This window comes from Dermacentor variabilis, chromosome 4 (genome assembly GCF_050947875.1).
Source record: "Dermacentor variabilis isolate Ectoservices chromosome 4, ASM5094787v1, whole genome shotgun sequence".
Lineage (NCBI taxonomy): Eukaryota > Metazoa > Arthropoda > Arachnida > Ixodida > Ixodidae > Dermacentor > Dermacentor variabilis.
The window spans coordinates 146,552,338-146,568,241 of NC_134571.1; the positions used below are offsets into that span (position 1 = coordinate 146,552,338).

Sequence of the window (15,904 nt, forward strand, 5' to 3'; positions counted from 1 at the left end):
AAAATTAATTGTTTTCTCGTTCAAATTTGCTTTTTCCGATTGTCCGATAATTTGGTAAATTCTGCGGCCCCTTTTCGTGTAGTAAGCCCAGTTGGGCAGCTGTACTTATCTACACAAAAAGTCTAATTTCAGTACAACGAAGCGAAATGTCCGTTTCACAGACTTTGTTATATCGGCGTTTACCTGCACAACCAACTCTAGAGGAAAAGCTCCCCATGGTGCCCATGCACTGAAATCGTTCACTGCAAGAATGCCCTATTTTGCTACAGTGCGCAGACGAGATGCGATTCAAGCATGTTACACACGCCTTTGTGCCATGCACCCAGCAAGGCCTGCCTTTGCAGCATTGTAGAGGGGAAAGAACAAATGAAACGAAAGAAAAAGAAGAAAGAGAACCACGAGCCGCTTTGCTACGGACCCGGCTGGGCATAACTCTGATGCATAGCATCAACAGCCTTACACACTCCTCTCCCAATCTCCCTTCCACCATCTCGCCAACGTCCACGGGTGAAAGGCGGTTGTGAGAGGGGCCACAAAGGGGTGCGCAGCACAAATGCAGGTGTGGCGATGCAACTGGTGTTTTTTTTTCTTCTTTACCTGGATTTTGCATTTCTTTTTGTTTCGGCACAGACACTCAGGAGGCAGATTTAATTGTTCTAACGTATAATGCGGCATGGGAACATTTAAGTAAGCAGTCACTAATCGCTCAAAGGACGACCACTTGTTTCTTATTCGTTTAGTACTCACAGGGGTGCGCATAGGAAGGGTGCCGCCGTGCATGCGTTTCCGTTTTTTTTTTTTTTTTTTTTTTTTTTTTTTTTTATAGAGGCTGGCGAAAACTAAGTGCCTCTGGCTGGCGATAAGATGAAGAGTAACGTAAGTTTGTTCCACGTTTTGCTTTTTTGACGGGCACACAACCACACAGTTTTCTTGAGTGCGCACACTGCGCAGTTCGATTACGCCATGTATGTAAATATTAGTGTAAGAGCAAGAACATTTGAGATTTGCAAAATATTCTCGTGAGCGCATTTTCAAAGCCTTGAACTATGTGTTTAACAAACATCAAATTTTTAATTCTCATAAGTTTATTTCCTTTTTTATTGTTGTTATCCATGAATGAAGAGTACATATACACCAATGCAAAATATTTCTTTTCTCACTTTACGGTCAACCTTAGAAAAATTGCGGTAAATGTTTTTCGAAATCGGTCCCCAAGAAGAACTGGAATCCGCAATAAAAAAAAAAGACGACCGTGGGCAGTCACATACAGCGAAAAAAATCGACCCTGAAATGATTAAACTGTGGGGGTTTTGGCAAAGTCAAGCTTTCTTCACTGCAAAGCTGCGGTATCCTCACTCACCCTGGGTGTAGGCTGCGCTGGTGGAGTGTCTGAGGGTGCCAGCATTGGGAATAGGGGGGAGCCAGGCTCCGAAGGTCCGCCCCCCAGCTCCAGCTGAAGGCCCAGGGCTTCGAGGTCTGCATGAGAGAGGGAGCCCCCGCCACTGCCCCGCACACCACCCCCCTGTTGCTGCAGAGCCTGCTGCTGCTGAGGCTGTTGTTGCTGCTGCTGCTGCTGTTGCTGCTGCTGCTGCAACCACAAAATGAAAAGAAAAAGTCAAGCACCACATCACTGCCAATCAACACCGAGAAACACGTAGCAGAACAGCACACATTTGGGATGGGAGTGGATATACTGGACACCGGTTCGCTTGGTCGGGCCGCAGCCATCGAGCAAATGCAACAATCCTGTGTGATCACAGCGATCACACGGCTGTGTACTTAGCGAAGGTTCAAAACACATGTACGCAATTTGTTCTCCAGCCCCACATTGGCACGGCAAGCCACCACTCAAATCAAGACAGGCTGACACCATGCTGCCCGATGCCGTCACTCTCTAGTAGGCATGTTGAAACAAAAAAAAACGACTTAATCCAGTTTGAATAGTAAGGAGTAATATCTATTTTATTTAAGAAGAAAACAGAAAGACGGTATTAGTAAAATGCACAGCAAAAAAAATGACAAAACCCATTCCAAATTGAGTCGAACATTTTCAAATACGAATGAAAAGGAGCTGCATACAGAAGTCAATATTTCCGAATATGAGCTATTTCTATCAACTAATAGCAAGCTCATCGGTATGAGGCATGAACTTTGTCACAACTAAGATTCTCTCTCAGCAGCTGGGAAGTCAACGTCAACTGTCCTGACATACGCTCAGCCGGTACACAACATCTCAGTGTTGGGTTTCACTGCTTTAAAGAGTTTATTTTGGTTTGGATGAGGGACACCTGCATCTCGGCGTCAGCCAACACTTTGTTTTTTAAGCTCAAGCTCCTTGAAAAAGGCGGCGGCACGCTTCCTTTCTAGTTACTTCTTCAGTGCGTCGGTCCTCTCTGTTCTCATCCTCCTTGTGCCACGCGTTCACCCCATGGATCATTTGAAGCATCCTCTTTGTCAGTTGCACAGTCAACGTCCGATTTTTCGCACTCCCTAGGGGCCGCAAGAACATCTGACAAATCGGGCAGTCCGAAAGAAATGAATGTCTTTAACTGCCCTTAAGGGCTAAAATTGCCACAGGCACGTCCAAAAAAGCTCTTAAGGCCTGCCAGTACACTTATTAGGCATATCGCTGTTCGTACTGTGACAGGAGACGGAGGTGCGCGTGTAAATTAAGGAATACATACCGTGTCCCGTGATAATTGCCCCATCCCACGCTTATTATGCTTCACCGCGTAACAATACTGTAATGAGGCAAAGCTAACTTTCGGAGACTGGCATTACGCATCGCGCACTGCTTTGCAAGCTTCGAAGCCAATCGCGAGTATTACAAAGGCGGAGTCAGTGCCATTGCTGACAGCGACGAATTATTTCAATGAAAAACACGGCAGCACATGGCAAATGCATTCAATCACTTTTTGTATGCTGTTAGCGTTACACATGCAGATAATAGGGGGCCTCTAATGTTCCCGTAAATTTTGTCCCAGGATTACAGTATAGCGATCTTTCATTGTCAAGAGATACGAAATGGATTGAACCCTACGGATGTTTGCTGGGGATACGAAAGTATTTTGTCACGACACTTTTGTTCTCTCTGGCTTTCATCATCACAGGGTTTGACTGCATTTTCGTATCAGATGAGACTGTTATAACACGGTTCACCTGTATTAGCCCTCCTCTTGGGCCATGTCTATAAGTACGGGAAAAAAAACAGAAGGAATACTATGCGACACCTGGAGTTGAAAAGATGTTCCACATCAGTCGATATGGCCCCGAGTGGTCGTACCGCCTAACAATCCCAGAGCCGATCTCACACACATACAGAAATAACCGAGAGAGTTGATGCAAGGACACCAGCTACGTTAGCTCAACAGGTAAGAGCATCACACATATCATGCCGAGGATATGGGCTTGGCTCCCACCTACGACAAGTTGTCTTCTTGTCCACTTTTATTTCCCTTTTCTTTATTTATTTCTAAATTTAAGTTAAATAAAGCAGTTAATTTCCCCCATGCTTCCCCGACTTAACCGTCTGTTTGCTTCGTGTGGTTGCAAATCAAGGGGCGCGTGGGACTGAAAAATCACAGAAAAATCACATTCTTGCAAACATTATTTTCGGATTCTAGTGTCTGATGCATCATCTCGGAAATTTTCCCGCATCTTGGAGCAATATTTTGGCCCTAATGACGTTTTATATCATGTCAGCGAGGTGTACTTCTACGAACAACTCTACCATAACTGCTTCCAAGTTGGATATTCTGCCGTGGCCTTGGCAATTGTCCACAATGAATAGGACTTTCCTGTTCTTCTTTGCCGTCTTGCTAGCAATAGCGCAAACATACTCTTAGAAAAAAGTTGCCATCATGCCCACTGCTTTGTTGGCTCGATAGATGACGCTATTCGGCAGTCGCACATTTCGAAAGCTCCTATGTGCGAGTGCTTTGCCGATGATGAGTAGAGGCAACTTCTCATAATTTGTGGCATTGGCTCCGAAAAGAACCGTCATTCTGTGCTTTCCCTGCTTCGCACCTGAGCATGCTTATCCCTTCGGTGCGAAAGTGCGGCTCAGGCACATCGTATTACACAGGGCTGCCTCATCGAAGTTGAAGATATCTTTGTAGACGAAATTCTTTAGCAGTTCGGTGAGCCAGCGGTTGCGCCAGCTGTCCACAGTGGTTGTGTCGACCCTGCCACTTTCACCGCGTACAGGCTTTGACACCACATTTGTTCCACTTCTTAAAACGGTCAAACCAGCCGCTGCTGCAGCGGAAATCGGTGTAGCCAAGGCCAGAGCGTCCGCCTTCTCCCTCATCCCTGCGGTGGTCACTGGAAGGTTGGCTCCTCTCGCATTTTGCAGCCACACCATGAGCGCTGTTTTGACGTCTGGAAACTTTTGAGCCTCGAACCAGCTTCCGCTGGCTAGAGAAGCTCTGTTGAAATCCGTTGAAGACCTTATGCTTGTTTTTCAGCACCGTTGAAAGCCTAAGACAAGGGACTGCCAAATTCTTGGGTGATGCTGAATTTCGTTGGGCCTCCTTTTTCCACTTTTTTGATTAGGGCTGCGTCTCTTTCGAGCGTCAGTGACTCACATTGCTTTGGCAACGCTATCCTCACCGCACTCATGCTCATGTTGCCTGCACCACACAGCAAAAAAAAAAAAAGTGTGCCCCATACGTTGCGCAGAACAAGATTAAAACGGAAATCACACTTCTGATGGTAAGTCACATGCATTGCACAAAGTGAATGAAACGAACTGTGTCAAGCGTTCTATTTTGCAGGGCCTGCCTCTGCCCACGCCTCTCCCCTCACATGACGTACCACATGGTTGCTTGACAAAGTTGCTATACCGCTAGGTCCGGACTTCACATTCGGGGAGAGCATTTGCTTTGTGGCAGGTGCGGCAGCCTCGCATGAAGCTTCTTAAATGTCCGAGTTTTTGTTCCACTCTTCAAGATTTCGAGATACCTCAAATTTGGCCCAAAAACGCTTTGAGATAAAGGGCAATAAATACATGGCAAGTATCGGAAATGGTTCGATGCTACGAAAAAAATTTCGACATCAGATTTTTCTAGATATGAGAGTTTGAGTTGGCAAGGTATTACTGTATGCAGTTTCCAACTTTCTCTTTAGCAGGTAAATTTTGTTTGTTTCAATAAACAATACAAGGTAATTATTATCTTGACAACTACTACGTACATGCAAATATTGTTGCGAGGCAGAGATGAGCGCGAATGTTGCTTGGATACATAAATGGCAATTTCAAACAAACACCACACACTGAATGAGCACATGCAGCACCTCGGCGACCCATGTCCCACCTTAAACAAGAAAAGGCATCGAGCCCTGCAGTTCCCCTTCATTTTTCTTGCTCAGGCAATCAAGCAGGCACCGCACTTACCTGTCCCTGTGTGCGGGCTCCAACTATAGCCCTGAGTTCCTGGCGTACATACTCGGACGGCATGCTGCCCCCGATTCGGCTCCTGCAGAAGGCAGCAAACGTTATCACAGGACGGCACAGCGACCAAGATCACTGTATCTGCTAGGCACGAGCAAGTTGGGCAGGGAAACTGGTTTGCGAGAGGAAAGCGATTGGGCATTCGGCCTACACAAGGTGTGCTGCAGACGCAAGCTGAAAGGAGCGTGATTACAGGCATAAATGTGCTCAGAAAAACCACAAGATAAGTAAACTACAGTTTCTTTTTTTTTTTCTCGAAGACAGTGAACTGTCAATGAGATGTGCTTGTAAACGGGGGCACGAGAGCCACGCTTACAATACTTCCTGTTCAATGGGCCAGATTTCTGCAGAAGATATGTGCTGCCCTAGGTGGCAAAAATTGGGAAACCGTACGGCATATTCTGATCAGGGTTGACAAGAGAGATTACGAGCTTTCAGAACCAAGTTGTATACAGTGACCTAGGAGTTCCCACCATACCAAGAAATTGCCAAAAAAAAAGCGATGCCGTGAGCAAATTTTTGCACAATATGCATTCTCTACTGAGCCATACTACTGGCACAGGCAGCATCTTAACAGGTGCACGAATAGTCATTTTTGAGACAGAGGCGAATAGCAGCAGAATGTTCACATCTTAGTTTTAACTTTATAAGTTCATCATTACAATGCACGTTATGAAGCCTTACTTATTAAAGGGACACTAAAGGTTACTATTAAGTCAACGTGGACTGTTGAAATACCATCACAGAAACCTCGAAACGCTTGTTTCGTGCCATGGAGAGACTTATTTTAAGAGAAAATGCGTTCTGAAGCATCCGCGTACCTCTAGCGCAGTTCAAATCGCCTGCCCTCCGATCGAGGAGTACTGACATCATGGTCTCATAGTGACGTTGCGCCATCGGTGAGTAGAACGGCGTCCGCAGACGGCGCTACGGCTTTTCTGCGCAAAACGCGAACGCGCGGCCAGAAACAGAGCGAAGACAGAGCCGACAGCAGAGCGAAAGCGGGAGTATGGTGGCTAGCGGAATGAGAAACGAATGACGTCCCACATTACGTCCCACGGCACACGGAGAGTCCGTTTTCGTTAAACTATAGGCTGCGGCAAGCTCGCAGCGTGGTCGGCGTGGTCTATGAGAAGTGACGAGCCTTTTCGCACTCGCAACAAGGCATAAAAATGTGCGAATCGACGCAAAACTCGGCCTAGAAACGTGCTTCGCGACAGCCAGGGCTCAATACGACCCAAGCTGGCACGACCCAGATGTCGTTTCCCGCACCGCCACCAGGCGCCGCTACTATACCTCAAACTCCAGCGCAAGACGCCCATAAGCTGGTACTTCATTCTGTGACGCTAACTTCGACGCTCGTCGCAATGGACCCTGACACCGACAGATTGGCCCGCTATGGTGGGCTCAACTTCAGCGATTTGAAAACCGACGAGCGCGACCTGCTGCTGAGGGCTCGCACTGCCGGCGTCGTTGCGTACTACGACGGCGGCCTCGACACCGGCTCTCCGGAGCGGGAAAGCGACGAGGGCTTCCCACGACATCACATGGACGTGGCATTCTCGCTGATTGTTCCAAATGAAAGTTTCGCGAGCCAGGAGAACCCTCACAGCACGACGCGATAACGAAACTGCTGAAACTCCAAAGCGTGCGCGGCGCAGAGTCGAGCGCGCAGAGTCGAGCAAAAACGAAACCTTTCGAACACCCATATTACTGAAGGGTAACGTCAAAATGTTATTTTTTCTTAGAATCGAATAGACGTAGACAAGTAGCATTTTTTTCCGTCTTATAATCGAATGAAATGATATTTTTAATACGAGTAGTTGAGCATTAGTAACACAAATTATGAGGAGTCCTTTCGTCATCGGGCTAGTACCGGAATGTCACTGGGGGGTCTCAAATCGTGTCATGCATTTACCTCAATTTCTCGGTTACTAAAGCTCTGTTCGCGATTATATTGACGCCTTAGACGTTCTAGAACATTGCTCTACCACTTTAACTTGAGTTTCTGGTAACCTTTAGTGTCCCTTTAAGCATAACTGAAGCATTAGGAACAGATGTTTCTTCACCAACCTAGGACTCTTTGGAGAGTTCAAATGATCGCAGTGTAGCCGATAATGTCTGGGCACCTTCTCCTTTTTTATGCCTACTATGGCAGCGAGGCAAAATTTATCACACTTTTTCTCTAAATTCATGTTTCATTAAGCACAGTTCATGATTGTGCGAATTTAAAACTATTTGGAAAAATTCATATTTATGAGTACCGTAGTTACTCGCATAATGTACCCACACCCCACTTCTGTCCTCGAAAACTGACTACTGACTTTTTTTTTAAATTACATGTAAAGAATGAACACCCAACCTTCAGGGCTGGTGTTCAGAATGCCTGTTCTATCTCGGCGTGATCGGTCAGCGCCGTGACCTATCACAAGGTCATCGCGCCATAACATGGCGAACACCATTTGAAGCGACCGATGTTGAAAACCGGCGACACAAACGCAGGTGATGCAGAAATGACACTTGTAAGCTGCCCACTTTCGGTGTGAGTGATGATGATGATGGCCATGCTAGTGCGGTGGCGGAACAAAGTAAGGCTACGCACTTGGCCCCATCGCATCGCTTTGCTATCCACTATTTCGCCACAAGCTTTTTCTTTAGTTGGTTGGGCACTGCGCCGCGACAGTTACGCCAGTTACATGACCAGTTTCAAACAGAAAGTCGTACAGCATGGCCTACACCATGGTTCCCATGCTCTGTACCATGCCACCGGACAGCATTTCACCGTGAATCCAGTGATGATGTGCACTGATGGAGGAAACAACGAATTTAGAGCTACAAAGAGATATTGTCACGGATACATCCATTTACTATAAAGGCAGTAAGGCTGTGGTTGCAATTTTTTTCGTTATCTCCACAGTGATATGAAATTTCGGCTCTTTAAAAAAAATGTGTGTCAAAAGTTTTCCCCCCTGCATAATAAATCCTCCCTCCAAATTTACCGTCAACTTATTCGAAAGAAAGGTGGTTTCATTATGCGAGTGAATATGGTAGTGGCTATTAGATTCGAAGACAACTTGAGTGGAACAAGATTCAATTCATTATTCAAAATTTTCACATAACCTGCTCAACTCTAATCAACATTACACATGCAAATCAGTGTTCAAATAAACTATGGGTGTGCGAATATTCAAAAATTTCGAATATTATCGATTATATCTTTAATATTCATATTCTATTTGAAAACTAGGTATTCAAATATTTGATTGGATACGAATACTCGAAACAAATCGAATATATGGCTGGCTGGGTTGGACCAAACATGGTTCCTAGCATTTATTTCTATCTCATTTAAGAAAGTGAGCCCAATTTTGTGCTGAATTTCGCAATAATTTCGTGCTGCTGGCTAAATTTTGCCCGTAAAATGTGCTTAGCCACTGGACGTCTAAGCTTTGCAGGAAAGCCAGCATCTCGGTAGCAAGAGGCAAACCCTGAGGGTGCACTCTTTTGCAGATTCGACCTCGAACCTTGATCTTAATGCTTGACAGCAAATGCAATGAGTGACGACTGGTACCATCATGCATTGGGAAATTGATGCAGTAAAATAAGGCACAGGTTGGCAAGAACAGACAACTAGCGGAAATTACTCAATTTTCCAATGCTAACATGAGCCGAATACAGTAAAACCTCGTTAAACCGTACCCCCTTAAACAGTAGTTTCGTTTTAAAAGTAGTAAAGTCAAATCCCCGACTCAGCAGCCATTGAACATAATGTGTTTCGTATACGCATAAACCGTACCAGCTTACTGCGTACGCATCAGTTAAAACGTAGCGTTTGAACTTTCCGTCACGCAAACACGGCGCTGCGCCGTCTCCATCGGGCGGCCCGGCAGAACAACACGCCTCAGAGATCGGAACAACGGCCTCCAAGCGCCCTGTGCGTTTGCGCGTGAAGCTACATCAACATCAACATCATTTCGACGCGGTGCCAGAAAGCGTTATGGCGTCGTGCAAGCGAGGAATCGCGTCGTTCCGAAACTTGGATAAAACAGACGCCGGGTGCTCAGCATAGAAGAAAAATTAGACATCGTCCGTGCTATCGAACGTGACACGAAGAAGTCGGCGCTGACACGCAACAGGGATCTGCCGTTGACTACAGTGTGTGGCATTTGGAATGCGAAGAAGTTGCTCGGCAGCGCTGCTGCGACCGCGAAGATATGTCGGCTACGAGGTTCGACTTTTCGCCATCGTTGCCTCTGTTGTTGCCGAAGTGTCGACTAGCGACAGTGACGAGGACAACATGGAAAGCGATAGCACGGGCGATTCAGGCCCGACAGGGGCATAAGCTGCGCGTTACGTCAGCCTCATGAATGCAATCGTCGCGACGACAATAGGGGCGCGATAACGTAACTCTATTCCAAATGAAAATTATTCCGAACTCCGGCACCAGTAATGAAAAAGGCGCCCCCGGGACTTCTGCAGCACTACTGCGCACGTGCACGGTGAATACGTAACGCCAACGAGGAATCTGCCATGCGAGTGTTTGCCGAGAAGAGGGGGCTCGCTGAAAAGCTGGCACGCAGCTTCAGTAAGTTTGAGACCGCTGTCGTCGGCGTGCTAGGCCGCCGCGGCATCAAACGAAAATAACGCTTTTGTCGCGCGAAGTGAATAAATACTGCATGTTTTTTCCCCTTTCATCGCACTCTCTCTGAGTTCCGTTTTCGACAGGTAAGTGGGCGATCTCATGCTATTCGGTTAAACAGTACTACCGTTTAGTACGTACCTTTCCAGAGGTCCGGCCAACTACGGTTTAACGAGGTTTCACTGTACTGAATCATTTAGTATCACGCCTTACTATTCAATTTTTTTTTTTACCAATGAAAATGTAACTGCAATGTTCTAACATGCTAAAATAAAACAGCTTGCTAATAGATGCACATGCATATCATTATTCGAAATTCGATTCAACATTAAATGCCAATTATTCATATTCGGAAATTTCAATATTCGCACACCCCTAAAATTAACACAACGAACGCACCTGTCGGATGCAAACCCATGAAGGGGGTGCTGTTCAAAGCTGAACTGGGGAGAAGCGTCCAGACCAAAGACGGGCGCTGCTGATGCAGGCGCGGCCCCGTACGCACCCCCCGGTGACATCTGGGGCCCCGGCGGAGAGAGGAGTGGGTCGCCCCCGAAGCCGGGCTGAGGCTGTGGTTGCTGCTGCGGTGTTCGAGGAGAGTTCACCCGAGCCGCCGCTGCAACGAACGGCACGGGCAGTGAGCACATCCGCGAGCGTGTCCTGCATTTATGACACTCTGCAACATTGTGCAGCTTTTGTCATTCGTGTGGCTCTGTACTTCCACTGGCCTAAATGCATTAGGCTGTCATTGCATTCCACAGAACTAGCTTAAACGTAATCACTTGTAGCCTCGTTGCCACATTTTGTCAGCAAATTTTGCAGTGTTACGAGGTCAAGTTAACGTTGATAATGCCAGGTCCGGCATTTCAAGACTGTGTTTTATTATCAAATCAGAAAGCAAGCTCTTGCCTTCACACCTGCTGTTAATTGTCTTTTTAAGTATGACAAGCGCATGGCCAAGTTTTCAGAGCTTAGAAAGTATGTGTCAGTATTGCTGTAATGTTATCCCTATCATTTTCTGTTCCACTGCTTGTAGTACGGTCGTCAGTGTTTCCTTTTTACCCTCCAAGTGGCAACCCCGTAAGGTTAAGGAGAGACTTGGCTTTTGAAATGAGCTTCTTTATTTCTCCATGGAGGTGGTGGTAATGTTTCTGCGACGTTACGATCGCACGAAACAGGTCTACTGTACTGGCAGAATGTGCCGATTGTACCACACACTTTTACCCCTGCACGCAAGTGTCTGCCCGCTCACCTGGCACTGACATGGCCCTCTGCAGGCGACCATGCTGGGAAGGAGGACCGGGGGAGGGCCCGCCTCTGTTGGCTGGAGCAAAAGGGAACTGCTCCCCAAAAGGTGACGGGTTTCGAGACAGGCTGGCCCCCGGGCTGGCCGCTGGCCGCAGGGCCCCTCCAGCCATCTGCTGCTGGGGCTGGGGTTGCCGTGCCTGGCTCACAAAGCGCGCCTGCTGTTGCTGTTGCTGCTGCTGTTGCTGCTGCTGTTGCTGCTGCTGCTGCTGCTGTTGTTGTTGCTGCTGCTGCTGCTGCTGCTGCTGCACGCCGAAATTACCCTGCACGGGACAGATGGTGTGACCACTGTCTTTGCACATGCACTTCCTGAAGTCAAGAAGTGCTTTTCATTACAAATGAATCTGGAATTTCTATTGACTGACTAGGTTGGATGACCCAAGTTGGTACACTTTGAGTCATACTTTATAACATTATTTTGCACTCCAAAATAAAGATAGTTCCTATGGTGCTTGCATGGTAAAAGTTGCAGCGGTTCAGCAGAAAGAATTAAAAAATTAAATTTTGCAGTTTTTGCATGCCAAAACCACAATCTGATTGTGAAACACACCGTAGTGGGGGACACTGAATTAACTTTGACCCCCTGTGGCTCTTTAACATGCACAGAAATCTAATTACACAAGCATCTTTGCATTTCACCCTCATTGAAATGCGACTGCCACGGCTGGGATCAAACGCTCGACCTCAAGCTCAGAAGCACGATGCTAAGCCTCCATGGCGGGCGAACACACTTCAGGACTCGGGACACAGATGTGGCAGGCACCAGAACGGGACCATCAGCGGAGGGGTTCGCACCTGTGAGAGCTGGGCATTGAGCATGGGGTTCTGCTGCTGGAGGGATGCAGCCTGGGGCCGTGGGGACCACTGAGGGGGCCCATTGCCCCCACCGCCACCGGGAGAGCCCAAGTGAGGGGAGCCGGGACTCGGGTATGGACTAGGGAAGCCGCCTCCCTGTTGTGGCTGCGGCTGCTGCGGCGAGTAGCGCTGCCCGGGAGACAGCTGCTGGGGCTGTGCAGGGCCAAGAGGTTTGGGAGAGGAGGAAAAGTTAGCTGGCTCTAGAATGCAGTAAAAAAATGGATGCACTGAACTCTTGCAGGATATGGTGTCAATGTTGGCCATTTCCTTCCTTGTTTTACATGTTCTGCTTTCAACTACACTTGTACAAATGAACAAATCGCTTAGCAGTGAAAGATGAATTGCGAGTCAGCGAATGATTAGGTGTACATACCCTCGTCCTTGCTCCGGATACTACTGCAAGTCTTCCAATGGTTGAAGGATTAAGGGCAACATTTGATTACCAGTTAGTCCGCTGATGGAAGGAAGATACATCAAGAAAAAAGAAGTTTTGCACTAAGAGGACTTAAAGACATGTCCTTTAACACCAGGCAAATTTCACACCTAGCAGAACTTTCAGAAAGGAAAATTACTATGGGTGTGCGAATATAAAATTTTTCGAATCGGAATCAAATAGAGTATTTATATTTAGCCTCATATATCGAATCAAATATCAAATAGTAATGTCCACAAGTATTTATTAACAAGTTGGGTAAATTGGTAAATGTTGGAACATTGCAAATGCATTGTCAATGTGAAAAAAACTAAACTAGTAGCATGCCGTTATCATAAAACAGTGTATTTGGCTCACATTAACTAAGAAAATTTTGTAATTCCACTAGCTCGGCTCACCCCAGCCTGTGCCTTATTATACCGCATCAAATACCCGTAAACTCGGGGGCATCCGACCCTGTGCCAGTCGTCACTCAGTGCACTTGCTGTGAAGCAATAAGCTCAGAATTGGGAGTGGCGCTGAAAAAATAAAAAGAAAGAAAAAGTGCACCCTCGTCTACAAACCTGTGCCTCTTGCTATCGAGAGGCTGGCTTTTCCGCAATGTTCAGGCATTTAGTGGCTAAGAGTGCTTTATAGGTGAAATTTCACTAGCAGCATGAAATCATCACTAATTCAGCAAAAATCACCTCAATATTCTTAGATTATATTAAGAAAAATGCTAAGAACCGTGTTCACTCCTGCATAGAAAGCAATATACTCGATTTGATTTGAATATTCATATCCAACCAAACATCCAAACGTTTTCTCATATATTTTTTAATCGAATATGAATATTAAAAATATAATATTCAATAATGTTCAAACTTTTGAAATATTTGCACGCCACTATTAGTTACAGTAAAACGCCAAACTGCAGTGTGAAATTGACCTCGGAGTCTGGCTTATGGAGCAACCATTCCACACATGAGAAACTTACGCAAATGTACAGCCATATTGAAACTACCAACACAAAAATGTGGTACCAGCTCCTCCATGGAAACATACTCAACTCATTGGGGTTCTTATATCATTAATTGTTGCAAGTTATCGCTCCTGTGTGTCGTCTTCTTTCACCGTCCTCCAAACTCCATCCAAACTGCCACATTACTCATTTGAATGTTGTGAAATCAACTACTAATGACAAAAAAGTTCATCAGGTGCATTACAACACGAAAAAGGCTGCCAACCTCCATACGTGCTCCTGTTTCGTTATCACCATAATGCCTTTTTTGCCTTGCTCGTCCACTTCCACAGCCACCTTGCTCACGATCGTGGAAAAGTCAAGTGCCAGGTTGTGCTTCAGTGCTCATGCCTTGTGGTACAGTGAAACCTTGTTAAACCGTAGTTGACCGGAGCTCGAAAAAAGTACGTACTAAACGGTAGTACTGCTCAACTAAAATAGCATGAGATCGTCCACTTCCCTGTTAAAAACGGAACTCGGAGAGAATGCGATGAAAGGGCAAAATCATGCAGTATTTATTCCATGACCTCCTCTATAAAGTTTATATAGTAGGTCGTGATTTATTCACTTCACAGGACAAAAGTCTCATTATTTTCGTTTGACGCTGTGGTGACCTAGCACCAACGACAGCGGCCTCAAACTTACTGAAGCTGTGAGCCAGCTTTTCAGCCAGCCCCCTCTTCTCGGCAAATACTTGCATGACAGATTCTTCGTTGGCGTTGGTATCGCTACAGATGTCGCGGGGCGCCTTTTTCATTGCGGGGTGCTGTTCTCGTCGCGATGATTGCATTCATGCGGCTGACGTGACGCGCGGCTTCTGCCACTGTCGGGTCTGAATCTCCCGTGCTGTCGCTTTCCGTGTCGTCCTCATCACTGTCATTAAGTGACACTTCGGCAACAAAGGCAACGCAACGATGGCGAAAAGTCTAACCTCGTAGCTGACATTTTTCCACGGTCGCAACAGCGCTGCCGAGCAACCTTTCCGCATTCCAAATGCCACACACTGTAGTCAACGGTAGATCCCTGTCGCGTGCCAGCGCCGACTTCTTTGGGCCAGGTTCGATGGCACGAGAGATGTCCAATTTCCTATGCTGAGCACCCGGTGTTTTTTTATCCGAGCTTCGTCATGACGCCAGTCCTTGCTTGCACGACGCTGAAATGATGTTGATGTGGATTCACGCGCGAATGCACAGGGTGCTTGGAGGCCGTTGCTCCGATCTCTGAGGCTTGTTGTTCCGACGGGCTGCTTGATGGGGACAATGCATCGCCGTGATTGCTCGATGAAAAGTGGAAACACCATGTGTTAACCGTCACGTACGCAATAAGCTGGTACGGTTTATACGGATGCAGAATGCATTATGTTCAATGGCTGCTGAGTCAGGGATTTGACTTTACTACTTTTAAAATTAAACTACAATGGAACCCAGATTATACAACTTTCTTGGGACCGCGAGAAAGCGTCGTAAAATCCGAACATAAGTTATGCCTGTAAGAAATACTACTTATATTGTGCGACGGATTTACGAGAAACTTCGATGTAAACTACTAACATGTTCTGCAGGGCTTGGAAACCCAAATTACCAAAAGTAAATGCGATAAGAATTAATGCTGCAGTACAGGTAGCAATCATGCTTTATTCAAACAAACCTTTACGGCACTCCACTGCCCACTGCCGCGACTCCCACCAGCCGTTGCGAACTTTAAAAAATGTCGGTAAGTTTCTTTTGGACCTTCTTTGATCCGTGAACCAAGAGCTTTCGCTCGAGTTGGGCAATGTCCAAAAGGAGGTCCTCTGCGGCATCGCGTGAGCAGATGAATTTCCGGATGCAGTCTATGTGCCGTAGCACCTCAGCGAACGTGGTAGGCACAGGCACGGCATCTGTGGCGTCGTCTTTGTCCGCATCCGATGCCGCAGCGGTGTTGGCACCAGGCAAGGCCTCCTCGGTGGCATCATCCAGCGACACCTCGCCACAGGTCGCAACGTTGTCGTCGGCCTCCACGTACTTGGCGAAGGCCATGGTGAAGTTTAAAACCTCGAAATCGTTGTCGGCGAAGCCTGCATCGGCCTCGAGCGGCATCGGGGTTGTTGCGTCCCCAGCAGAGGAGACAGTCTCTCGCTTAAAGCCACAGTTCTTGAACGAGTTAGCGATTGTGCTTCGCGACACTAGGTTCCATGAACTGGCAATAAAATGCATGGCGTCGAGCACAGTCACCTTTTTT

General features: G+C 46.8%; 1 protein-coding gene across 19 annotated transcripts in view; it reads right to left on the minus strand.

Annotated features, from left to right (window-relative positions):
• LOC142579884 (uncharacterized) overlaps nt 1-15,904 on the minus strand; it is a 654,396-nt gene that overhangs the window by 7,922 nt on the left and 630,570 nt on the right. For 17 of the 19 annotated variants that reach the window (XM_075690537.1, XM_075690531.1, XM_075690535.1 and 14 more), the window contains 5 exons: nt 12,192-12,404; nt 11,344-11,659; nt 10,491-10,707; nt 5,396-5,477; nt 1,361-1,588 (listed from right to left, as the gene is read on the minus strand). In XM_075690537.1, the coding sequence (XP_075546652.1) occupies nt 1,361-1,588; nt 5,396-5,477; nt 10,491-10,707; nt 11,344-11,659; nt 12,192-12,404 (1,056 nt within the window). The remainder of the gene's footprint in view (nt 1-1,360; nt 1,589-5,395; nt 5,478-10,490; nt 10,708-11,343; nt 11,660-12,191; nt 12,405-15,904) is intronic. The other 2 variants (XM_075690530.1, XM_075690529.1) reach the window with 2 other exon arrangements.